This window comes from Camelus dromedarius, chromosome 9, assembly GCF_036321535.1.
Source record: "Camelus dromedarius isolate mCamDro1 chromosome 9, mCamDro1.pat, whole genome shotgun sequence".
In the NCBI taxonomy this organism is placed as follows: domain Eukaryota; kingdom Metazoa; phylum Chordata; class Mammalia; order Artiodactyla; family Camelidae; genus Camelus; species Camelus dromedarius.
The window spans coordinates 68,494,510-68,519,307 of record NC_087444.1 but is presented as its reverse complement, the minus strand read 5'-3'; the positions used below and the strand labels follow the sequence as shown (position 1 = coordinate 68,519,307).

The 24,798-nt window shown below is 46.7% G+C and overlaps 2 protein-coding genes across 4 annotated transcripts in view; one reads left to right on the top strand and one right to left on the bottom strand.

Moving 5' to 3' along the window:
• Window positions 1-15,275, bottom strand: part of SAMD4B (sterile alpha motif domain containing 4B) — a 37,176-nt gene extending 21,901 nt beyond the window's left edge. Inside the window, exons 1-2 of the mRNA XM_031458677.2 lie at window positions 15,135-15,275; window positions 2,296-2,698 (exon numbers count right to left, since the gene is read on the bottom strand). Of these exons, the coding sequence (XP_031314537.1) occupies window positions 2,296-2,491 (196 nt within the window). The 5' untranslated portion in view covers window positions 2,492-2,698; window positions 15,135-15,275. The remainder of the gene's footprint in view (window positions 1-2,295; window positions 2,699-15,134) is intronic.
• A 3,917-nt stretch (window positions 15,276-19,192) lies between these two features.
• GMFG (glia maturation factor gamma) lies at window positions 19,193-24,721 on the top strand. Of its 3 annotated transcripts, none has more exons than XM_010985163.3 (7): window positions 19,193-19,318; window positions 19,713-19,809; window positions 19,925-19,974; window positions 20,767-20,816; window positions 23,561-23,643; window positions 24,143-24,216; window positions 24,512-24,721. In XM_010985163.3, exons 1-7 carry the CDS (start codon window positions 19,199-19,201, stop codon window positions 24,581-24,583), a joined length of 546 nt encoding a protein of 181 aa, XP_010983465.2. In that variant the 5' UTR covers window positions 19,193-19,198; the 3' UTR covers window positions 24,584-24,721. The 3 variants fall into 3 exon arrangements, with proteins under 3 accessions (XP_010983465.2, XP_031314536.1, XP_010983466.1); XM_010985164.3 differs by having other exon boundaries at window positions 19,287-19,410; XM_031458676.2 differs by lacking the exon at window positions 19,713-19,809 and having other exon boundaries at window positions 19,279-19,318.
• The last annotated feature ends 77 nt before the right edge of the window (window positions 24,722-24,798 follow it).

Sequence of the window (24,798 nt, the reverse complement as noted above, 5' to 3'; positions counted from 1 at the left end):
GTGGTAACAAAAAATATTTTAAATGTACATAACTTCAAACTAGCAGTCCCACAAAAATTCTAGGAATTTACCTTAGAGATGCTTAAAGGGTACTCATTATAGCACTCCTTATAAGAACACACCATGCAGTAGAGCCTACTGATCAAGAGCAAGAACTCTGAAGTCAAATTCCAGCTCCACCTCTGACTAGCTGTACAACCCAGGGCAAGTCACTAGTCTCTGCAGACTTCAGTTTCATTTGTAAAATGGGGGATTGTACGACCTTCCTTATAGAGCTGTTCTGAGGGTCATGAGTAATAAAGGTAAAGCACTGCTTGATACACAGGTCAGGCTCTCTGTTACCTATTCTTACCATCAAGCAGCCGTTAACAACAAGGTACATATGTATGTGCCAAATATGGAATGATCTTCAAGTAATACTGTTCAGTGAAAAAAGCAAATTGGTTAGTATGGGTGATATTCTGCTGAGTTAAAACAACCAAAAATGAAAAAGCTGGAAGGAGAACACGTATGTACTCACATGTGTACAGAGTATCTCATAAGACATACACAAACTGGGAATGTGGAAGTCTGGAAGGAAGACCCCACTTTTCACCTTTCATATGGTTTGATTTCTGGCAAATTTTGAAAGCAAAAGCAAAAACTAAAAATGCTCTAATAAACAGCAGTACCAGTGTGATTCTGACATACAGCCAAGATTGGCACTCAGTGCTCATCCAACTGTCTGCTCAGGATGGGGTGGTGGTGATGTGTAAGACACTGGCCTGCCACAAAGGAGCCCCCACTCTGGGGATGCAGACATACCACAACCACAGAGAGCAGAGGGGAGCTCTTCCTGGTGGGGAGGATGGGAGAGTTGTGAAACGGCTGAGCTCTGAGCCTGCTGTAGCCAAGGTGGGTCACTGCTGCTCACTGTCTGTCAGACAGGGACTTAAGCGGATGTGACTCCTGGCCTAAGGAACTGTCCTCCCCCACAACCATGGTGCTTCTGTGATGTATACATAAAGATTTAGAAAAATAAAGATGACTGTTGCTAAGGCAAATGTACCTGGGAAGATGAGGGAAGCCAGGCAAATCTGTGGGTCCCCAGGACCCAAGCCTAGCAGCCCATGCTGATTTCCTTACCTATAAAATGGGGACAGTTTCACTACTTATCTCATGGGATTGTTGTGAACACTAAACGAGCTACTGACAATAAAAACAACCGACATTTATTGAGTGTTTACTACATGCCAAGCACTGTTCTCAGAGCTCACAATTAACCTAGAAGGTAAGCACAGGTATCATCTTGATTTTAAAGATGAGGAAACCAAGGCTCAGAATGGTTAAGATACTTGGTTATACGGTAAGTGACAGAACTGAGATTTAAACCTAAAAGTCTGACTCTAGAGCCACCAAAAAATACTGCTTTCAAAGTTGCTATATAAGTAAAGCCAGTACTTGGCTTGTAGAGGCTCACTGTGAACTGTTATCATGGGGAAGAAGGTGGGAAAGGTTTGGAAACATTCTCTATGAGGTCCCTGGGTCCCATCCCCAGCTAGCTTTCAGGTGCACATTAACTCGCCCTCTTCTTTGGCCTCCATCTCTCCCACCTGTCACCAAGGTCAACAGCTCTCCATCCAGCCTTATGGAGGCCCAGAAGATCAGAATGGCTTCAGCGATGCCCCTGGAAATGGTTCTCTGGACTGACTTCTGTCTACACCTGGGGCCCTAGAGAGAGGTTCTAGAGAACCCTAGCTCATCTACCCTAATGCCAACCTCACGGGATAGAGAGCACTTCTCTACTTGAGTGCTCAGGGAACTGATGTGGATTATATCTAAATTCAAAACTCTCTTCAAGCTTTTTATACCTTAAGTCCAACCTACCTTTGGAGGGGTAAAGAATAGTATAAGATGACTTGTGAATTTTGGAAGAGTTCTAAAATTCCCTCCTAGCTCTGATGTCCTGGAGCTTGAGAAATGAATTAATGCTCATCTTCCATCCCCCTTTCATAGGTAATGATTTGAGCCTGTTCCTTTCAGCTGCCCAGACAAGCCATGCTATGTAATCTTTCCTCTGCTATGAGTAGTTTCCAGTTTGTACTACACTCCCCCAGGAGTCCCCGACTCCATGCCTGAGGATATTTGGCAACAAAGCCCCAGGTGAGCCATCATGATGACTTGGGAGGTCAGGGACTCCCCACCCACTAGAGCCCACATTTCTTAGCACCATTGTTGGGTAGGCCTCCTCAGCCACCTGTTCCTGTTCCAGATCTCCCTCCTGCTGTGTTCCCATCTCTAGGGGTGGAGACTCACCAGCACTGTTGGCCTCCGACTCCAGCAGGTGAATGTCATTGCAGTCCGCCAGCGAGTGCTCCAGGCAGAGCTGCAGGAAGCGGGCCTGGGTGCGGGTGACCCGCTTCAGAAGTGACAGCAGGGCCACTGTCTGTTCGCACTCATTCCAGCCCTTGAACCAGCCAGCAAGGATGCCCACCTGGTCTCGGAACATCATGGTGCCAGGCCTGGGGCCAGGGTTGGGGGGACGGTGGTGGTGAGGGCCAGCGCCGTCACATGGTCTCGGCTCCGGACTCCTGTTACCTCTCCCCTGAGGACCAGGGATTGAGGACGTTCCCTGGCGTGGTGGCAATAGGTGGTGAGGGGAGGAGGACACCTGCTCACATTGGGGGAGGTCTTGGTCCAGCCACGCCTCTCCAGGCTCCTGGAAAAGGAAGCAAGGGAGTCAGATAGAATGAAAGGGCTAGAACTAGCCTGGTGAGTGTGGGTTGAGGGGGTAAGGAGGCCTCATGCCTTCCTCTTTCTGGGTATCTGCTTTGCTGAGCTCCTAGGAGAAAGATGAAGCCAACATGAGATACTAAACAAACTCTCTCCTCCAACTGACAGATCCAGAGAAAAGGCTTGACTGGGACTCAGAGACCTAGACTAAGAAGATGCTGCCCCTCCAGCCTCGCTGTCACAGGGCCAAAAGAAGTGGATTTAAAGCAGAGTTAGTTGGTAAGATTTTTTTAGAAACAGGAAATAGGAGAGGCTGCACACTATGGGAAGAATTCTAAATTAATGGAGACCTGGCCCCAGGTGACATGACTAAGCAGACATGTGACCCTGAGCATATGCCCTGACCCTGCTGGTCTCTGGCCACCTCCTCCAGGGGGTTGGATAGAGTGACTGCTCGCCTGCTGAAAGGACCTTATGGGCTCTTTGCATTATTTCAAGCTAAGATGCACAAAGCTAGGATATGAGTGGGTGGTGAGGTAGTGACCCTACTGCAGATCTCAGGTATGTGGATAGCTACCTGGTCAGTAATTGTCTGGGTGCCTAAGGGTAGGGGCATGGATAGAGGCCTTTTCAAAGATCTCCAACAGGCTGGAAGGATCTCGTCTCCTCCAACCCAGCTCTCCCACTCTGATCTCTAAGATCCCACCTATCTCTGCTCTGAAGTGAATCTCTCCCAGCCTTCTTCCTCATTCCCATGAAGGCTACTTCTGACCCAAGCCCTTTGGACTGGGAAGTCTCCTTGGCTCCCACAGATGCCAGACTGTCATCCAGACTCCAAAGAGCCAAGAGGATGCCAACCTGAGAAGGGGACACATCAAATGTCAAAACCTCCCAAGCAAGGTGTCCAAATTCCTCTCTTAGGCAGGAACTACACAGGAGCTGTGTCAACCGGGCAGACAACAGGCCTATTCTTCAGCTGACTGTTTTCTGGACAGTACTCTGAAGCCTTTTTCTAGGTTTCTCCAGCTCCAGGTCTCCACTCACATTTCCCCTGTGTGTCTCTCTTACAACCAGTACCCTTGGCTCCATCCCCAAACCACATTCGGCTCCATTCCCCTCTGGTTGCCAAGAGGACTGAGAACTCCATACAAAGACCTATTGAACTTGCTGGGCTCAGGTCTCAGGCAGCTACTGACATCTCCCTGAAGTTCCATGCTCCTGCTGAGAAGGGCTGTGAGATACACCTGACGATGGCTGTGACTCACCTCATAGATCCTCAGTGGGACATCTGAAGAGAGCAAACTCGCCTGGCTGTTAATCCCTTTGGCTATAACAAGGAAAAGCGTGGGGGAAAATGAAGTCTTGCTCCAAGTTAAACAAGTTTCCCAGAAATCTTTTAAAAAGGGAACTCAAAATAAATAAATACATAAATAAAATAAAAAATAAAAAGGAAACTCAAATGTTGCCTCCCTGACTTAAAATCCTCCAAAGACTTCCCACTGCACTTAAATAAAATGCCTACAGGACCCCCTGCAAGGCTCCTGTGGCCGCTCCAACCTCATTCTGTAACAAGTTCTTTCTTGTTCACTGGAATCCTCTTCCCCCAGACCTATCTATGGCTGGCTCCTACTTGTAACTCAGGTCTCAGCTCAATGTCACTTCCTCATAGAGATCTTCCCTATCTAATCTAAGGAGTCTCTCCCTCTCTGTCACTCTACTATATTAATTCTATTTCATTTATTCTATATAATTTGGCACCCTCAGATATCATCTTATTTATGTTTGTTGTTTCTCTCTTCCCACCAAAATGCAAGCTATACAGCTGTCCAGTGCCCAGAACAGTGACTGGCACGTAGAAGGTGCTCAACATAAATTTACTGAATGAATGAATGAAGAAGAAGGCGAGCATGGAAGCCACACTAGGGACTTCTTCAGCCCTTGGGGGAGAAGATGATAGAAAGAATGGCCCAAAGGATGGTAAAGGGATATGGAAACCTTGTCCCAAGAGAAAAATTTGAAGGCACTGAGGAAATTTCCCCTGGGAAAGAGAACACTCAGGAGGAATGGCATAACTAATCTCAAATATCAAATAGCACACAGAAGAGGAATTAGATTTATTTACTCCAGGGGAGACCCAGGGTAGATGGCTCTAAGTGAGAGGCAACAGGAGATACGGGAAACGCTTAAAAGTCAAGAAAATTCAGTTCTAGTCTTGCCCCAGCTACTGATTCATTTTAATCTTTGAGGTAGTCTGTTTTCCTTCTCTAGAATGTGTGAGATAAGGAGCTAGACTGGATCAGACATGACAAATGGGTTTTACTTCACAGGCTAACTCCAATCGATTGGTAGTGGTTGCCTGGAAAACTGTGGTGAGCAGGATCCTGAAGAAATGAAGCAATGGGAATATCCATCAATGGAGAATGATTACTAAATTGGAGTATACCTCACATCAGCGGATATTATGCAGTAATTAAAAACATGCTTGATTCTGATAGCAGAATACACACATAAAACCTATACCTATGTATAGTGTTTGATCTTTAACTACCAACCTGAAGAAATGTCCTTAAGTGGACAGTAATATGTACAATATAATGCCATTTTTGTAAAATGAAAAAAAAAAACCCTTATATATCTTATATATGAATATCTATGTATGTATATATAGAGAGAAATGTGTAGAATGATACATCCTATGTTGTTCACTTTGGTTATCTTGGAGAGAAGGAGAAATTATTAACACTCTCTTTGTATAACTTCGTACTATTTCACTAGTTGCAAGTGAATACATATTACTTTTGTAATTTTTAAAGACAAATTTAATAAAAAAAAAATCTAAGGCTGCATTCTTCTTTCTGGTTCAGTGAGAAAGAGTACTGTGATTGATTACCAATGTTTGCCCTGGACACAGGACGAATGAGTGGTAGCTCATATGCTAGAAAAAATCAGTTTCCCTTTCCAGCTCCAGTATTTTGTGGCTTTCAGTCCTAAGGAGACAGCAGCTGCCTCAACAGAAGGAAGAATTTTAAAATAATGTTTCTGTCCAAGAATGGAACTGGCTGCCATGTGAGGAGGTAATAAGCTCCCTGGCTGCTGGAAGTGGTCAAGCAGAGGCTGGATGAACATCCCTTGGGAGTGGGAGGGATTCCTTCACTGGGTGGCAACCCATAAGATAGAAGGACATGTTACTATTTCAGAAGGAACATTTGTGACTGGAGGTTTGCTATGCCAACAGCATTTATGGCAAAAAGATGACCATATCCACAAACAGACCAAAGCTGTGCACACTCTTTCCTATAAACACTTTTACTAGGTTGTTACTTTTCCTAAGCAACAGTACTGTGACCCCCAAACTGTTGACTAAACATTAATCCAGCTTATTCCCTCAAGTCAAATGCTAGAAGCAAAGCTTTGGGACACAGCAGGATCTCAAACATGATGCTTACAACGCTAGGGTTTCAATGAAGCAGGCTGGTGAGGACTACGGTAAGTTAGAAAGCACACACCCTGTCTAAAGAGAGAAGTTACTATTTAGCCTTAGTCAACTGCTGCCACGTGGGAAAGTGGGTCTAGTACTGTTAGTGCTTAGATTTTCTTTTTTTGGTGGGGAGGGGAGGTAATTAGGTTTTTTTTTTAAATTTTTATTTTTTTATAGAGGTACTGCAGACTGAACCCACAATCTGGTGCATGCTAAGCACATGCTCTTCCACTAAGATATACTCTCCCCCTAGATTTTCTTTTTAAGAGGAGCCAGAAATCTGGATTTTTAAATCAAATTTCCCTATTTTTAAGTGTTGGGAACTAATTCACATTCAAACAGCAACAATGAACCACTATACAGAACAAACAAAGCCTGTGGCCTGCAGTCCTTGGACCAGATAGACACAAACTCAGAAAATACCAGAAGTCCCCTAACTTTCCCTCCCTAGGCCTAGAGAAGGGCCTACACCTTCATGATTGGTATAGAGGATCTAGTGCCCAAGGTGGTTTGGATAGTCTTCAGTAAACACTGGGGCTTTAGGTAACAGTCATTTTAAGAATTAAGTCATTCCTAAAGGAAGGGTTTCTATGTTTTGGACAGGAAAAGGATGCTGGGTGTTTGGTCTGAATGGTGGCTGGAGAGGAGAACTGGTTGGCCTTCTTCCATCAAAGGGTTAGAGGCCCCCAGTTATTTCCTATCCTGGGTGCTTGGCAACAGTGAGAAAGGAAGACCTGGCTTGGTGAGATCAGCCAGGGAAAAGGCATCAGCATTGACTATGTCAAGGCATCGTACTGTGGTAGCACCTTACTATGATATATTCTGAGGGGATTTATCTGCAAAATATCCATTCCCATCTACCGCTACCAGCCCCCTAAGCTCCCTTCGGAGAATTAACTGTCTTTCTTGGATCCAGGAGTAGACATGGAGTAAAGTCTGGCCAAATAAAGTCCTTCTTAGACTTTTGCGGGAACTATAGGGTAAAATAAGTTCTCGGTTAGGGTTGCTCAGATTACACAACGTCTGATATTTCTGATTGCCACTTCTGCTACCTCACAGTGAAAGCCTATCTCAGAATGAAGCCAATACAGATGAAAGCAGTCAAGAGAAGGGGAAAAAAGAGAAACCCATTCACATCATTTGAAGACTATCTCCAGCTAGCCTGTAGCCTCCGACCCCTCGTCTCCATGCCAGGCTTTTCAGTTACATGGACCAAATTCCTTTTTGGTTGAGGCCAGTTTGAGCTGGGTTTCTATCATTTAAAGTTTCAACTTTAAGCCTTGACTGCTTCCATGCAAGAGAATTAACTGACCACTGCTCTGGTCTCTTTATCCTCATGTGACCAAAAATGACTCCCTGTCCTTGAGAAAAGACACTAGAGGGGAACCTCTCAAACAGCCCAACAATCTGGCTGCCATATTTGGTCTGTAAGAGACCAAGTAACCTTCTTGAGAAGCATCTTCCAACCCTGGAGGGTGGGAAATGCAGCCAAAAATTGGCAAAGAGGTTCCAGAAAAAACTATCCACTGGGCTCTTTCTTTGGCCCCAGTGAGAAGCAGCTCACAGATAGGAGGCACCTCTGGAGGTAGGCTCTCTTCATTCAGAAGCAGCACTGTGGAGTTAGTCAGACCTGGCTGAAACCTGAGATCTCCTACTGATACTTACTGTGTTGAGTTGTGTTGCAAGTAACTCAGTTTCCTCCTCAGCCAAGCTTGTTTTAAGAATGAAGTGAAACAATGTATATAAAGAAAATTAGCATGATACTTCACCTCCTCATACATCATATATTGTCATGTCAAGCCTTGTGCTAACAGCTTTCCATGGATGAGTTCATTTGATCTCGAACACTATATACATAATGTACATACGTATACCAAAATTATTCTCATTTTATAGATGAAGAAACTGAGACACAGGAAAGGTTAAGTCACTTACCCAAGACTACCACAACTAAGCTGAGATTTTCAAGGCTAGGCAGTCTGGCTTTAGAGCTCTTGCTTGTTCCTGCAAATAATGTCACAGCCTCCCGTAAGTTCCCTTCCACAGCCTAGAAAATTGGGCCTAAGGGCACACCCTTTAATGCCAACGTCTCTGGACAAATAAGGGAGGGTCCTACTAGCTATCCCACCCATTCCAAGCCCTTCTAGAGCACCCACCCAGGCCTCTGAGGAACTGACACTTCGTGAACAAGTCAATAGGCTAGTTACCTAAGGTTAACTCACTATCTTGACTTAACAGGAGAATGTCAGAAGCCAAGGAAGCCCAACTTCTCTCTTCTGAAAATCAACCATTATTTTCAGAAACTCCTGAAATAAATATATAAAATATGTATATTATTGCCTCAGCCAAGAATGAAGCTTTTGTATGAATAGCCCTGGGGAAGCGAGGGAGAGAAGAGGAGAAGCCAGGCAGGCCTCCTGGAAGATAACACAGTCTGGGAAGCTCTGGGACACCTATATAACTCTGGGCAAGTGATTTCACCTTGCCATGCCTGTTTTCACAGCTGTAAAATGGGTTTAATAACAGTACCTGAAGGGCTGTGAGGCATAAATATTCTCATAGAACTTTTAGCTATTATCATTCTGGGTTCCTCTTCCTCTAATCCCATCACGAAGTTCTGTTTTCTCTACACCCAAAATATATCAGCATCTCTCCATTTTTACTACCACCACCATATTCAGGTCACCGTCCTTTCTCATCTGGACAGAAGTACTGTCTCCTAACCCACCTCCTGCTTCTATTCCTGTCCATTTTCCTTGCAGAAACCAGTGAACTTTCTCAAAAACAAAAACAGGGGGATGGGTATAGCTCAGTGGTAGAGAGCATGTTTAGCATGCACAAGGTCCTGGATTCAATCCCCAGTACCTCAACTAAAAACAACAACAACAGTCATGTCACTATCTTCCTTTAAAAATCCTCTAATAGTTTCCCAATGCTCTCAAGTGGAAATGTAAACACCTTACCATGGCTCACAAGGCCCCACATGATCTGGCCTCTGTCAACCACTCCAAGTTTCTATCTCTTCTGCCTCACTTATGTTCCATCCACACCGATCTCCCTGCAGTTCCTTGAACACATCTCAGGGTTTTTGCACAGGCTGACCCCTCTACCTGAAATGTTCTTCCCCAGATCATCCCGTGGCTGGTTCCTTCTCATCAATCAGATCTGGGTTCATGTGTGCCCCAATCTTCCTCATCTCCCCAGTAAGAAGGAGTCTTTGGCCTGATAATTATTGTCAAAAGGTGTTTCTTCAAAGGCTGCAGCTCTTCCAGAAATGCCTAGACTGTAAGATTCACGAGGGAAAGGAAGGCTGTGGCTGTCTTATTTATTCACTGTTACATTCTCAATTCCTAGCATAGGACCTGGCACATAACAGACCCTTGAAACACATTTGTGAAAAACTTCTCCACCTTAAAGCAGTCCTTTCTCCACATGTAACGCTTAGATTAGAATGCCCAACTCCCGTATCTTCCCACAACTGGTGCCTTCTCATCTTTCAGGTTATCAGGTTCAATTGCCACCTCCTCAAAGAGGCCAATTCTGACCACCCTGTGTACAGTGGCCAACCCCTTCCCCTACTCCCCGCCTTCATACTGTTTCACTGTTTTAATTCCTTCATAGCACATATCGCTGTCTGATTTCTTCTGTTTATATATCACCCCTCCATCAGAATATAAGCTTCAAGAATTTCAAGACCTTGACTGTTTCATTCATTGCTGTATCTCCAGTACCTAGAAAAGTGCCTCCATAAATTGTTTAATTGCTGGAGACATTTGAGAATGCAGATTCTGTATACTGATGTTCTGGTACTTGCTCTCAACCAGACTCTATTCAACAAATAAAACAAACAAAACTTGACTAACAGTAATCTACTTAACCCTCTATAAAGTTCTGAGCCCTGAAAATCCAAAGCTGAGGTAGGGAACTGAACACCAGTACTCTTGGATTCCACTACCCCAAGGCTACTACCCAAACAGGCCATTCATCTCATTCTTTTCTCTCCCACTGAGATCCTGAAGGAAAGTCTGATTGGATCAGACTAGTCACAAACTCTCTCTCTGGATCCAAACAATCATACAGACCTGAATGACTGGGGCTAGGGAACAGTGAGGAGGATTACTATCAATACACAGAAAGATCATGGGATGGAATCACAGTGCTATCTGGCTCAGCAAGAAAGTTCCAGAGTAAAGAACCCAAAACATGTCTTTAAGGATCTTCTGTCACCATTTCACACTTATCCAGGGAAGAAACTGTTTTCAAACTGGGGCTCCCAGGAAAGAGTTGTCTTTCCACTGAGGCTACTAAGGAGGTAGGGTTTAAGCCACAGGTTGCTGAGGGCCATCTTTGTTGCCATAAGGCAGAAACCAGTTGAGGATGAAGGTTACGTCAGTGGAGAATGAGGAGAGATTACTGAGAAGATTGTCTGAACTCCTGGAAGCTACTAGGTATGAAGCCATCCTGGTTTTGGACTTTTCAGTAACATAAGCCAATTAATTCTCTTTTTTTATTAAACCAGTTTGAGCTAAGGTTCTGTCACTTATACCTTTAGAGCCCTGGCTGATATAAGCTTGCTTTCTTTTTTTTTTTTTTTGGCTAACACTGAGCACTTAGGTACAGGACATTGTTCTAAGTATTTTCTACATATTAACTTCTTTAATCCATATAATAATTCTATGAAGTAAGATATTATTACTTTCATTTTTTATCTGTGGAAACTAAGAATGGGAGAAGTTAAATAACTTGTCCTAGGTTACAAAACGAGTAAGCAATGATGTGGGATGCAAAGCCTGTCTGGCCCCTGAGTCTGCATACTTAATCACTACACTACAATGCCCCATTGCACCCAACCATGTCTGAACAGAAAATCCAACTCTCTGACTTCAAACACTATCATCTTGGGATGTACAGAACTCAGAGACCTTCTATTTGTGCCACCTGTCCTTAATTTCATCCTTTGTAAAATAAGGATAATCATAATTTACCTACCTTATAGAGTTCTTATGAATATGAGATAATACATGCGAAGCACTTAAACAGTGACTGGCAGATAGTAATTACTTAATAAACACTGGTCACTAATATTACTATTCCTTGGGTCATCAAAGTGCAGCTGACAAATACAATGCAGATGGAAGAGATCTGTTTTCTTTCATCTTTGTCCTTTAGGTGAAGAGAAGAGATGCCACTGAGTGAGGCATGAAGAGTCTTTTTTGTCTTTGACCCATTGCATAAGCTGCTTCCTCTGCCTGGAAGGCCACTCATCATTGTCTCAACTGTGGACAGCACCCAGCTTAAATATCACCTCTTCTGAAGTCTCTCCAATAAAGGGTGTCTTCTCTCACTGCTGAATTTCCACAGTGAGTATATAATTTGTATCTCATGTTCTAACTCATCTACCTGCCCAACCCCACGACTGTACTGTGAGCTCCCTGAAGGCAGGCCCCAGTGTTTACCTTGTGATCTTTGTTTTTTCTTCTCAATCTTAGAGAGAAACAAAATCCCTCAGAGAAAGCTGAGAGCCCTGTAGAGGTCCCAGACATATACAGGCTGAGAGGGGCTGATAAGTCAACTAGGTTAGGGTGAGACAGATCACCAGGAATAGGACGTGGGGTAGCTCAGAATCAGGGAACAGCACAAATAGAAGTTCCACAGGTAAGAGAAGGTGGGACAGACAGCTTCTCCTAGGAGAAGAGGCAAAAGGGGCTGGAGAGAGAGAAGAAAGGAGGTTAGATTTTATGAGCAGTGAGATCTAAGGAACTTAGAAATTTCTAGGCAGGAAAGAGCTGCCCATTTGCCAATGATTCCTAGTAACACACAGAGGGCAGATCCTACCTTGTGGGATTCAGTAAGGAACAAGCTACATCCCAGTATTTTCTGAACTCCCAGTCCAGTGAGGGTGAGTGTGCAAGTCCATGAAAAACTACAAGGGAGAAGGTGGTGGTGCTCTAAGAAGTACAATGGAGGGCTCTGGGCAGTAAGACACACAGAATGAAAAGATGAGGGTGCCTTAAGGGGAGGGTGCTTATGTGGAGGGTAGATGAGGAACAGATAAGAAGAGATGGACATGTGTGTTCAAGGAGGGAGCAATTTGGAGCAGAAGCACCAAAGGCTAGGGGATGGGTCGAAGGAGTGGAGGAGAAGCCAGGAGGAGAAAGTGCTGAGGAAGGTGTGAAAGGGAACCACTCAAAGGCAGAATCTGAGTAACTGCTCAGAGGGTGGGGTAACCCTGTGGAGAAGCCAGAAACCTTTCAAGGAGGGTTAGGAATCTTCTGGAGGGTGGGTACTTCACAAAGGGGACTCCCAGGAAAATGAGGGTGGGTACTAGGGCACAGAGGCACCTTCCAGGGGGCTTTCTGTGAGGAAAGGGAAATCCTCTTAGAGAGCAGTAGTTCTCAAACTTGAGTATGCAACAGAATTACCAGGAAGGTTCCTGGTAGCTGGGCCCTGCTCCCAGGTTTTCTGATTCAGTAGGGTCTGGTTGGGACCCAAGAATCTGCATTTCTAACAAGTTCCCAGGTGATGCTATTGCTGCTGGTCCAGGGACAACATTACTGTAGGGGAAGGGATTCTTCTGTGAGGAGGCCTCAAAGGGGAAAAGTACGGAGAAGCCTTCTGAAAGAAAAATGGGGGGCCTTCAAGAAGAGCCCAAGGAGAGTGTTAACAGTCTTTCAGTCTCCAAAGATCTGAAGGGAGGCGTCTATGAAGACGGAACCTAAGAAAAATGGTCTGAGAGAAAGATCTCTGACAGCTGGGATTTCAAGCGGTGAGGGTATCTCTCGAGGATCTTTTTAATAAAAGGGGACACAGAGGCTCTTGAGAGGGGGAATCTGGAGGATGCTAGGGGCCTATGATGAAATAATAGGGAAGGGAAGCTCAGGTTTCACAAGGATCTCTAAGCTAATTTCTGAGGAAAGGGAATGGAGGAGATCAGAGGATGTAAATATGGGTTCTAAAAGGGTCTGTCTGATAGGGCCCTGAATAAGTATGTCAGTATGTATGTCAGAGGAAGAATCTGAGAGAGAGGTCTGAGGAAGTCTCACAAAGTGCTGGGGTGGCTGATGTACAGCAATTTTGGAGAAAATTCTCTAAAGGGTGTCTGGGGAGGTGTGGTCTTCTGCAAGAGATTCTAGGTCTACTGGAGCAAGACGACAGAGGTCTTTTTAGGAACAACTCTCAGAGAACTCAGATGAGAAATCTCTTGAGTAAAGTCCTCAAAAGGATATATGGGGAAGGTGAGTCTTCTGAGGGGAATGTGGGAATGTCAGAGTAGAGGGTTTTTCAGAAAGAATTCTGGGACTTTCTAAGAAAAGGAGCTCAGAGTTATTCTGAAGCAAGACTAGGTGGTGGTAGGGGTCTTCTATAGAGGGTTCTAGAGGATTTGAAGGAAACTGTGAGGGAGAGTTCAGGGAGGGAAATAATCTAAGAAAAGTCCCTTAGTAAGGCAAGAGGTCTCTGGGTGATGATTCAAGGGGTTCTGGGGGTTGTTGGAAGGGTCTCTTGGAGGGACTTCAAGGGCATATCTCAGAGGACTCAAGGGAATTGCTGGGGTTTCTGAGAAGATATGAGGAGGTCCCAAGAAACTGCACCCCAGAGGTGTCATAAAGAGGATCTTAGGATTTACAGGGGTTGTGAAGATCTTTAGAAAGCTGATCTGAAAGGAGATCTAAAAGGAGGGATTTTGAGAGTTACCTAAGGGGGGAGGTTTTGAAAATATCAGAGAAAAGGGGGAGAGGGTTAGAAAATATCTGAAGTTAGGAAATTTTTTGGAATCCTGAAGAAGCAATTTGGGAACATTTCGTGTGGGTTACTGGGAAAGATTTGGGATACTAAACAGGGGTCAGAAGAGGCTTGTGGCATATGGGAGAAGAGTTCTCTGTAGATTTCAGGGAATCTCTGAAGGAGATTTTTGGGATAAGTGAGGAGGGTCCCAAGGGGAGACTTTGGGGGGATGCCAGGGTGATCTCTAGGGCATTTCAGGGTGGTGAGATCTGGGGAACATTAGGAGGTCTTTGGCAGAGATTTTTTGGGACCTGTGGAAGAGTCTAAAAGGATGATTTTTGGGATATATGAAGGGCAATGTTTAAGGGAGATTGGGAGGGAGGGGGGCACCAGGAGAGTTGTGGGGATCCTAAGACATTTCAGAGAGTTTCTGAGTAAGATTTCTGGGGGACACTGGGGGCATCCTGGAGGACTCTGGGAGGAGAGGGCCTCTGAGATTTGGGGGCTATGAACGGAAAATCTCTCAGGCGATCGCTGCTAGGTGGGAGGGAAAATTCTTGGGATGCGTGAGAGGGAGGTCTGGGGGAGATTGTTGGGCTATGCGAAGTAGGTCGTTGGGGGAGATTTCTGGAACATACAGGTCAGGAGGGGGTTTCGGGGAGTCTCTGAAGGAGATTTTTAGGGAGGCTCCTGGAGAAGATATCCGACATATATTGTTGGAATACGAGAAGAAGCCTGGGGGAAAGATTTTTGGATAGAGGAGGAGGACGAGGGAGCTGGGGCCAGAGGGAGGTTCTCTGAGTAAGATTCCTGAGGCTTATGACGGGGTCTGGAGCAGACGTGGAAATATCTGGGGTGGTCTCTCGGGATACCTTTCGGACGGCGTTCGGGCGGATTCGGGGGGTCAGTGGGCGTGCCCACCAGGAGGTGTCTGAGGTAGACCTGGGGGGTCACGAGGAAGGGCCGGATCCCAGCCATCCCGAGGGGCAAGGATTTCGCGGAGAAGCTCGCGAAGCGGCCTGTGAGGGCGACTCGGAGGCGGGGGATTCTCTCGACGGCCGGGACCCCCGAGGCCCGCGCTCCGCGCCCACAGCCGCCGCCCGCGGCCCGGGGTCCCTGAGGGGGCGGGGCCGCCCGCGCGGCCTGGGGAGCCCCGAGGTTGAGCCCCGAGCGCCCTGACCCGCCGCCGCCCCGCGTCCGCCCGACCCGGACCGTCACTCACCTCCTCGGCCTCCGCCGCTGCCGCCGCCGCCGCCGCCGCCCAGGCCTCCTCAGGCAGCAGCCGCCGTCGTCGCCCCCTCTCCGGCCCGCGAGCTCCCCTCCCTCCTCCCGCACCGACCACCGCCGCCGCCGCCGTCGCGCTGCGTCACCGCGCCGTGCGTCACCGCCCCTGGCTCCGCCCCGACGGGACCGCCGCGCGCCGGTATTAGCTGACGCCGAGGTGACGAACGGCGCGCCCGCCAACGGGCGGCGAGGGCAGCCCGAAGGGCGGGAGGTGTGCGCCGATAAAGGCGGGGTCGTGGAGGAGAGGGGGGCCGCGGGGGTTGAACGAGGCCCACGAGGCCCGCCCCCCGCTCAGTGGGATTGGTCAGCCTCGGGGCTGACGGGCGGTCGGCTCGGCGGGCGGGGAAGGGGCGGGGCGCGCGCGGCGTTGCCATGGGCAACGGGCCCGGCAGAGCCCGCGATTGGGCCTCCCGGCCCGCAGGGGGCAGTCTCTCACCGTCTACCTCAGCGACAGTGAGCTAGGTCACAATTCCTGATTCTGGCGTTCAAGGCCCGGCTTTCCGCCCCACTTGCAAGCCGCGTCCGAGGCCTGGGCCCGACCTGGCCCGGACTGTCCAGGTTCCGAGTTGGTACTCCGGCTGGGAGTCTCAACTTTCCCACCGCACCACTCTGTGAGCCTGACTGTCAAATGGGAGTAGGAGACGATGCATATAAAGCCCTAGACACAAAGCAGGCCGTCAATAAATGGGAGTTGTTGCTATGACTATTGTAATCTATTCATTCCATACACTGCCCTGGATTGGAGCGAACTAAGCAGAACCAGGGCCCTCATTCAGAAGGCTCCCAGGTGACCGAGACGTGACTTGTTAGAGGGACTAAAAGAATTGCTGTCGGAGTGGAATGTTGCGTTCAAGGGAGGGAGTGGTGGGAAATGAGCCGCGGCCAGAAGTTGGCCACTTGGGAGAGTTTGGACTTGTCCCGAGGGCAATGAAGAGCCATGGAAAGGCTTCAAGCCAAGGAGAGTAAGTGGGGGGTTGGAAAGATGTCCTTGGCTTCTATTTGGATGAGGGACTAGAACAGGAGCTGTGAGTCCAGGGAGGCAGCTTGGGTGGGAGAGGGGAGTTTGCACCAGGGACGGACTGTGGGAAGGGGAGGAGGAATAGGTAAAAGGAATGAATGCTCAGGAGGCTGGGTGAACCTGCCCTAGGACTAGCTGGCCGCAGAGGGGAAGGGAGGGAAAAATCCAAGACAAGGTCTTCTGGCTGGAAGATTGGGGGTGGGTGGGTTTGGAGGCCTTCCCTGAGAAGGAGACAGAGGAGAAGCAGGTTTGGAAGATGCTGAGCCCAGCATGGGCCACCCAGCATCAGGGTCCAGAAGGCTGCACAACTTCTGGGTCTGGGGCTTAAGGGAGAAACTGGGGCTGGAAACCAAGATTTGAGGATGATCAAAGATGGTAATTGAAGCTGTGGGAGTTAGTGACCTAGCCTGGGGAGGATATGAAGGATAAATGGAGGCAAGGACCAGACTCTTGAGACATACAAGGTTTGAGCAAAGGAATTGACACTCTCAGCGAAGATTGAGAAGGAGCAGTCACAGAGAGGAAGAAACCAGGAAAGCAATGCATCTTAGAAGCTATGATGAAAGGCTATTTAAAAACAGGGTGGGGCAATATCATAAACTCCAAACACTACCGTTTAAACAACAACTTTCACACCATATAGAATCGTTGTGCTCCAAGGATGCTGGTTCATTTATTCAATAATATTTCTTGAGTACTTTAGACTTGCCAGGCACTGATTAAAGTGCTAAAAATTCAACAATGAACAAGGCAGGCAAAAATCTCTGTCTTCATGAAGCTTATACTCTAGTTGGGGGAAAAAAAACAAAACAATAAAAACCTACAATGTAGCTTGGTGATAAGCACTATGGAGAAAAATTAAGCAAGCTAAGGGGATGGAGAGGTAGAGTCAACACTATTTTAGATGGGGAAGGTCCTATTGGATCAGGTGACATTTGAACAGAAATTTGAAAGAGTAAAGGGGTGAACCAAGAAGGGAAAAAGGGTTCCAGAAAGAGGAACCTGCAAGTGCAAAGGCCCAGCGGCAGGATCACTCACAAAACCACAAAGAGGCTAGTGTGGCTGGAGAGGAGTGAACAAAGAGGAGAGTATTGAAAGGGACGTTCCAGGAGATAATGGAGGAGGGGTTGGTGGCAGATCACTTCATATTTTAAAGGCCACTGTAAGGACTTTTGCTTTTGCCCAAATAATATGGCAGCCATGAGAGGGTTTTGAGAGAGTAGGTATGTCACCTGACTGAGGTTTTATTAGGATCTCTCTGGCAGTCCTATGAAGAATAATGTGGGGAGTAGGGTGGGAGCAGGGAAACAGAGGAGGCTGCTGTGGGAGTTCAGGCAGGAGTTGAAAGTGGCAGGACCAGAATATGAGCTGTGGAGGGGGAGAAATGGGCCATTTCTGATTATATTTTGAAGTTCAGAGCTGACAAGTTCTAAGGTACATTGTCAGAGGAAAGAGAAGAGTCAAGAAAGACCAAAGCATCCAGACGGAGATGTCAGGTTGGCGGTTGGATATAAGAGCCTAGAGTTCAGGGTGTGGCCCAGGCTGGAGAAATAAGTAGGGTATCCCCTTTTGGAAACCAAGAGAGTGATGCGATCATCAAGAGGAGAAGGTGGCTGGAAAAGAGAAAGGGACCCAGGACTGAGCCCTGGGACACCCCACTATTAAAAGGAGGAATCAGTGTGAAAGGCTGAGATCCAAAGAGCTAGAGGAAGACTGGGTCAGGGTGGTGTTCTCGAAGCCAAGGGAAGAATGTGTTTCGGGGCACAGGGAGTGATGGATGGTGTCAGGCGCAGCAGATGAAGACTGAGAATTGACCATTAGGTCCAGCACCACCGTGGTCCTTGGTGGCCCTGACACTGTATGCCATTGGAGAAGGACAGGAGTGAGTCTGCTAGGAGAGTTAAAGAGAAAGTTGGGAGGAGAAATTGGAGGCAGTAAGTATGGATAATTCTTTCAAGAAGTTTTCTGAAAAGGGAAGGAAATGAATGGGCAGTGGCTGGATGGGAGATACGGTTTTTTGTTATTGAGATGGAAGAAATAACACTGTGTGTAGTCTGAGGAAAAAGATGGAGTAGAGATGAAGACATGGATGGTGCAGGGAGGAGAGTAGCTGCAGTGATGCCCTTGAGTAGGTGAGAGAGAGAGTGGGATCCAGTGTCCTAGTAGAGGGTAGCAGGGAGGAAAAGATCTACCCACTACTGTAGACAGAAGCCAGCACAGTGGACCCGGCACAGTGGTCCCGGCACAGGGGCAGGGTGCTGGGTTCTGGGAAAATTCTCTATTGTTTGCTCATATTTTCTCACTGAAATACACAGGGATTTCTCATAAATTACTTCCCTTTTATTTCTCCTTTATATGACACTTAGGACATTGTACTGATTTTGGGGAGAATTTATGTATATCAGTAGGTTACCTCATCTAGGAATTTCATTTCAGGTTGGGAAAGGGGGCCACACAAAACGCTCTTAATAGAAAAGGAGGTACTGATCTGACGGAATTGAATACAACTATTGTAGGGCCCATCATAAGGCAGGCCCAGGTGGTTGAATAATTACAGGAAAAAATTCACCATTACTAGGATGCTGTGGAGTCACCTCTCTCTCCTCCACTGCCCTATCAATATAATAGATGGTTGTTTGACCATCAAACATCTCTAAGAAACCCTTTTCAGCTCTGGAATTAAAATATCCCAGATGGGGAGAAATCCAAGAAGGCTTCCTGGAGGAGGGGAGGAGCTAATGAATTCATTATTCTTTGCTGTGTATTGAGTGTGTCTACCAAGCTGGAAGACATGTGAAGCTGTTTTATCCTTATAACAATCCCGAATTAGAGGGGTGAAGTTACTTAGCTAGGGCCACACAGCAAGGCAGCATTTGAACCCTGGTCTGGGTGATTGCAAAGCCTGGGAGGTCCTAGCAGATGAGGGGAAGGAAGGAGGGGGAGGAGCCCTCTGTGACAGTTGTCCCAGAATGGGCATAAACAGGATGTGGTATGGGATGAAACCTTTCCCCTACCCCACACTCCACCCCCCGGAACCCTGGTCGCCACCCCCCAGAAGACAGCGGAACAGAGAAAAGAAGAGGCCTGTGGATAGAAAAGTCATGGTGGGGGCCGGGGGTTGAATGGGAAGAGCTGGGGCTGGAGTGGGTCTGGGGCTGGGAGGATGCCTGGGTGAAAGTCGGGCTGTGGAAGGGAGGTAAGGAGCTGGGGAGAGACCCCACTACGGCAAAGGTCCTGGCTGGGGAAGAGATGGGTGGTTCCGGGTTTCACCCCAGGCAAGCAGATCCTTCCCTGGGTCTCCTGCTGAAAGAGGCTGAGTCCAGCCTCTGCTCTGCAAGGAGGAGCATCCACCCCGAGGAAAGGGTATCTTTTCCTACTGTTCACAAAGGCAGCCTACAGGCTTTCGGACCCTCCATTAGTAGATGGAGAAACTAAGGTTTGGGGAAGAGGACAGGACTGAGGCCAGGCGACTCAGATCTTGTTGGGCTCCTCTGGCAGTCCGACTCCCTGGTGGTGTGCGAGGTGGACCCTGAGCTAAAGGAAAAGCTGAGGAAATTCCGCTTCCGAAAAGAGACAGACAATGCAGCCATAATAAGTGAGTGTCACTTTCCCCCTGGAAGGCTGGGGGGTGAGGACAAGCATGGAGGGCTGGGCTAGTGTCATTGATGGGTGGGAGGGGTGTCTAACACCTGTGTACCATCCCTCCCCAGTGAAGGTCGATAAAGACCGGCAGATGGTGGTGCTGGAGGAAGAATTTCAGGTGAGGAGGCTGGGGGGTTGGGACCCCCAAGAAGTGCTGGGGGGAACTGGTGCTAAAAGCCTGGCACTAGGGGCCAGAAAGACTTGGAGGTCAAGTCCCAGCTTAACTGTGACCCTAGGCAAGAGACCTCAACTGTATGGGTCTCTGTTTCCTCATCTGTGAAATGGGGATAACAGTACCTACCTCTCTGGGTTGTCTGTGGATTCAATGATTTAATCCTTACAGTGGGTTTAGAAGAAGGCCTAGCATGTAGCATATGTTCAATAAAGTGATGGTGATGATTCTTTATTAGCCCTTGAAAGAGATAGATTTACAAAAAGCTAGCAGAAATCCTTTATAAAGGGTAGACTTCACACTATCTTGGCCTCACTGTCTTTATCAGTAACGGGGATGACAATAAGGCTTACTTCATAGTGTGGTAAGGATTTAGGAGGAAGTCCATGAAGACTGAGGCCGGGGCTATTTGACTGGGAAGAGGGACAGGCTAGGAGTTGGGTTCCCTCAGGGCCTCTGAAAGGATGTGTAGTGAAGTGGTTATGACTTGAACCTAGATTCCAGTGTGAACTCTGCTGCTATCTGTGCAACCTTGGGCAAGTGTCTTAACACCTCTGGGCCTCAGTTTGCTCACCAGTAAAATGAGGACAATAATAGGACCTACCCCACAAGGTTATGGGAGAGATTGATAGGTTAATCCATGTGTGTTTCTTGGACCAGTGCCTTGGCACACAGTTAAGTGTTTATTTAATGGCAGTCTTTTCTTCTCTCCTTCCCACCCCTCGCCTCGACCCCTAGAACATTTCTCCAGAGGAGCTAAAAATGGAGTTGCCTGAGAGACAGCCCAGGTATCCTGGGGGAAGGAAGGGGACGGTAAGGCAAGGGGAGAGGGGTGATGATGGAGGTACAGACCGAGGAACTGCTTGGGGTCCAGTCCTATTCATGGGCTCAGGAGCTATGTGTTTGAGGTCAAGAGTTCACACCCCAGGACTTTTGGTTTGTATGCTAATTTTTTTAATGAAAGTACAGTCGATTTACAATATTGTGTTAATTTCTGGTGTACAGCATAATGATTCGTTTATATATATTTGTTTCTTAATTATATATATTTCTTTCCATATTCTTTTGCATTATAGGCTATTACAAGGTATTGAATATAGTTCCCTGTGCTATATATACAGCAGGACTTTGTTGTTTATCTGTTTTGTATATAGTTGTATACTAAAATTTTATTGCAGAATTTTATACTAATAATCACGTGATGTTAAAGTTTGCTTTTTTGGTATAAACTTTGCCAGGTTTTGTTCTCAATGATGCATTTGCTTCATTTTTTTTAAAAAGTAAAAATTTCCTTCTTTTTGTGTGTTTTTTTTAATTTTTTTGAGGGGGGAAATAATTAGGTTTGTTTGTTTGTTTATTTATTCAGTGGTGGTTCTGGGGATTGAACCCAGGACCTCATACATGCTAATCATGCGCTCTACCACTGAGCTATACCCTCCCCACCAAATTTCCTTATTTTTCAATGCTTGGGAATATTTTGAGTAACGAAAGATTTACTTGACCTTTAATGATTGGGGAGAATCCTGTGTGAAACCACGGGAGTCTGGTGCTTTTGGTGTGTGCGGGAACTTTTTGACACTTCAATGAAAATTGATCTGTTTAGATTTTTCATCTCGAATGGGGTGAATTTTTGGGGCCCTGGGACTTCGAGCCTCAATCTCAGGGTCTAGATCAGCTGGGACTGAAAAGTGCCCTGGTGTCTGAAAAGTGTGGTCACACAGGGCCCCATAACCAGAAGGGAGCCTTGAAAGTGGGGCTTGATGCTCTGTGGTTGCCTGCTGTCTTGAAATTTTTTATAGTTTTATTTGTGAATCTGAGTTTTGTGTCCTGGGACAGTGGAACATGTGCCGGGGCCTTGGAGCCTCCTTCAGCTCACATGGTGTCCCACCTCCAGCCCTGGTGGGTTCTCAGGTACCCACCCCCACTGCTGCTCAGTTGATGGCTGCTGCCCTCTGCAGGGGGCCTGAGTGCAGATTCAGGGAAGGTCAGGGTCAGGGTTGGCACCCACCCTCCTCATGACAATTTCCAGGGTGCACCTATGAGCATCTCCACTGCCCCCTACTTCTGCCCCATGAGTATCCCTATGCCCAAGACAGCATGACTTTAACTAGCAAATTTTCAAAGACCATGATCAGTCGGGAGAGAGGCTGCAGAAGAAAGTAAAAAGGCTTTCTCCTGCCTTTATAACAAGAGGCCCTGCATTTTCATTTTGCACTGGGCCTGGGAAATTGTGTAGCTGGCCCTGGTCTCAGCCCCAGGTTCTAGAGCACTGGATAGTAAAGCATAGTTGTTGAGCACTTACACTCTAGCACCGAACTTCCTGGGTTCAAATCTATCCACAGGGGGACAGGGTCTAGCTCAAGTGGTAGAGCACATGTTTAGCATGCACAGGGTCCTGGGTTCAATCACCAGTACCGCCTCTGAAGTTAAATAAACCTAATTACCTCCCCACTGCCAAAAAAAATTGTCGATTCTATCCATCGAAACTTGGGTGAGTGACTTCACCTCTCTGAGCCTCAGTTTTCCCATCTGTAGTATGGGAATAATAATAGTACCTACATTGTAGGGTTGTCTATTTCTTAAGCCATTTTTTCTTAAAATTTTTTAATTGAGGTATAGTTGACATATAACATTATATTAGTTTTAAGTGTACAACATAATGATTTGATATTTGTATGTATTACAAAATGTTCACCGCAATAAGCCTAGTTAACATCTGTCAATAAGCCTCTATTAACACCATACATAGTTACAAAAAAATTCTGTTTTTCTTGTGATGAGGGCTTTTAAGATCTACTCTCTTAGCAGCTTTCAAATATACAATATAGCATTATTAACTAGAATTATGATGCTGGGCATTAGATCCTTAGGAATTATTTCCCTTATAACTGGAGGTTTGTGCCTTTTGATGCCCTTCATCCATTTGACCCACCCCCCAACCCCACCCTCCACCTCTGGCTACCACCAATCTGTTCTCTGTGTCTATGAACTTGGTGGTTTGTCTGTTTTTATTTTTTAAATTTGACATATGAGATCATAAAGTATTTATCTTTCTCTGACTTTTTAACATAATAACCTCAAGGTCCATCCTTATTGCAAATGGTAAGATTTCATTCTTTTTATGACTGAATAGTATTCTATTATACATATTATATACATATAATATATATAAATATATCTTCTTTATCCATTCATCTATCAATGGACACTTAGGTTTTTTCCATTTCTTGGCTATTATAGATAATGCTGCAATAAACATGGGGGAATGTATATCTTTTCTCAAATTACTGTTTTCATTTTCTTTGATAAATACCCAGAAGTGGAATTGTTGGATCATATGGTTATTCTATTTAGCATTTGCTATTATTATTATTTTTGGTATATTATTATTATTTTTAAAAAATCATTTATTATGTTTGAGGCCAGTACACTGAGTCTCAGTTGCCAACCGTAGGTTCTTAGACTCAGGAAAGATTTCAAGGTTGTGGACTCAGGCCAAGTCCTGGGTTTGAATTCCCTCTCACTGCTGCAGGTTCGTGGTTTACAGCTACAAATACATGCACGATGATGGCCGAGTGTCCTATCCCTTGTGTTTCATCTTCTCCAGCCCTGTGGGTGAGACACAGCTCTGCTCATCCTGAGAAGAGGGTCTTGGATTCTGTGTGTGGGTGTGTCAGTGTGTGTTTGAATGCAGGCGTGTGTGTATGCATGTATGTGACTGGTGACTGTGTGTTGTGGGTGAGTCCTGCCTGAGAGTGTGGTGGGTGTGGTGTGTGAGTGCAGGGAGGGCAGTGGGGTGGAGGTGAGGGTTCAGATTCCTCAAGAGTGCACCCATCCAGCCCATCCATCCTCCTCAATCCTGAGGCACCTAAGGAAACCCACCTCTTCCTTTTACCTAGAAATCCCTTGCTGGCCCCCAAACCATCTCCAGGGACCCTAGAATAACTTCAAACACCCAAACAAATCTGGAGACTCTGGATATAGCTTTTAGGGACCTCCTTAGAACAGTTCCTGGGGCCCTCAGAAAACTCCAGGGCCTGCAGGACATTACTAGGGCTTTAGAGAACACTCTGGCATCCCCCAGTTATGTTTCCTTCTCTTATTTGCCACACAGGCTGCAAGCCCGAACAACAGATGATGTATGCAGGAAGTAAAAACAGGCTGGTGCAGACGGCAGAGCTCACAAAGGTCTGGGCCTGGGGCCGAGGCTACTGAGAGTGAGGGAGGAGGGAGCTGGGAGTCTAGGCTCCTAGGTCTGAGCGGGGAAGTCGAGAGTAGGGGCGATGAGGAGGGTCTGATGGAGGAGGAGGTTAAGGGTTTGGGCTCTGAGTCTGAGGGAGGAGATGGCTGGGGACCAGGACTCTTGGTCTGAGGGGGAGGGGCCTAGAGATCTGGGTTCCTGAGCCTGAGGATGGAGGGGGCCGGAGTCCTGGCTGTTTCAGTTCCTGAGTGAATCATAATACTGAGTGCTTTCTCTGCCCAGGTGTTTGAAATCCGCACCACTGAAGACCTCACCGAGGCCTGGCTCCAAGAAAAGTTGTCTTTCTTTCGTTGACCTCTTGGTTCCAAGAAAAGTTGTCTTTCTTTCATTGGCCTCTGGGCTGGGGACCTGAATACCTGATGTCTTGAACCCCTAGGACCTGAATATCTGAGACCTTAAAGAAATTAAAACGCAAGAACTCAGAGACCCTCAGTTCTGGCTGGGCTTCTGTTCCTCTTCGAGGCACTAGGTGGCAGTCCTGCAGTACCAACCTTGGGCCAGTAGAGGGC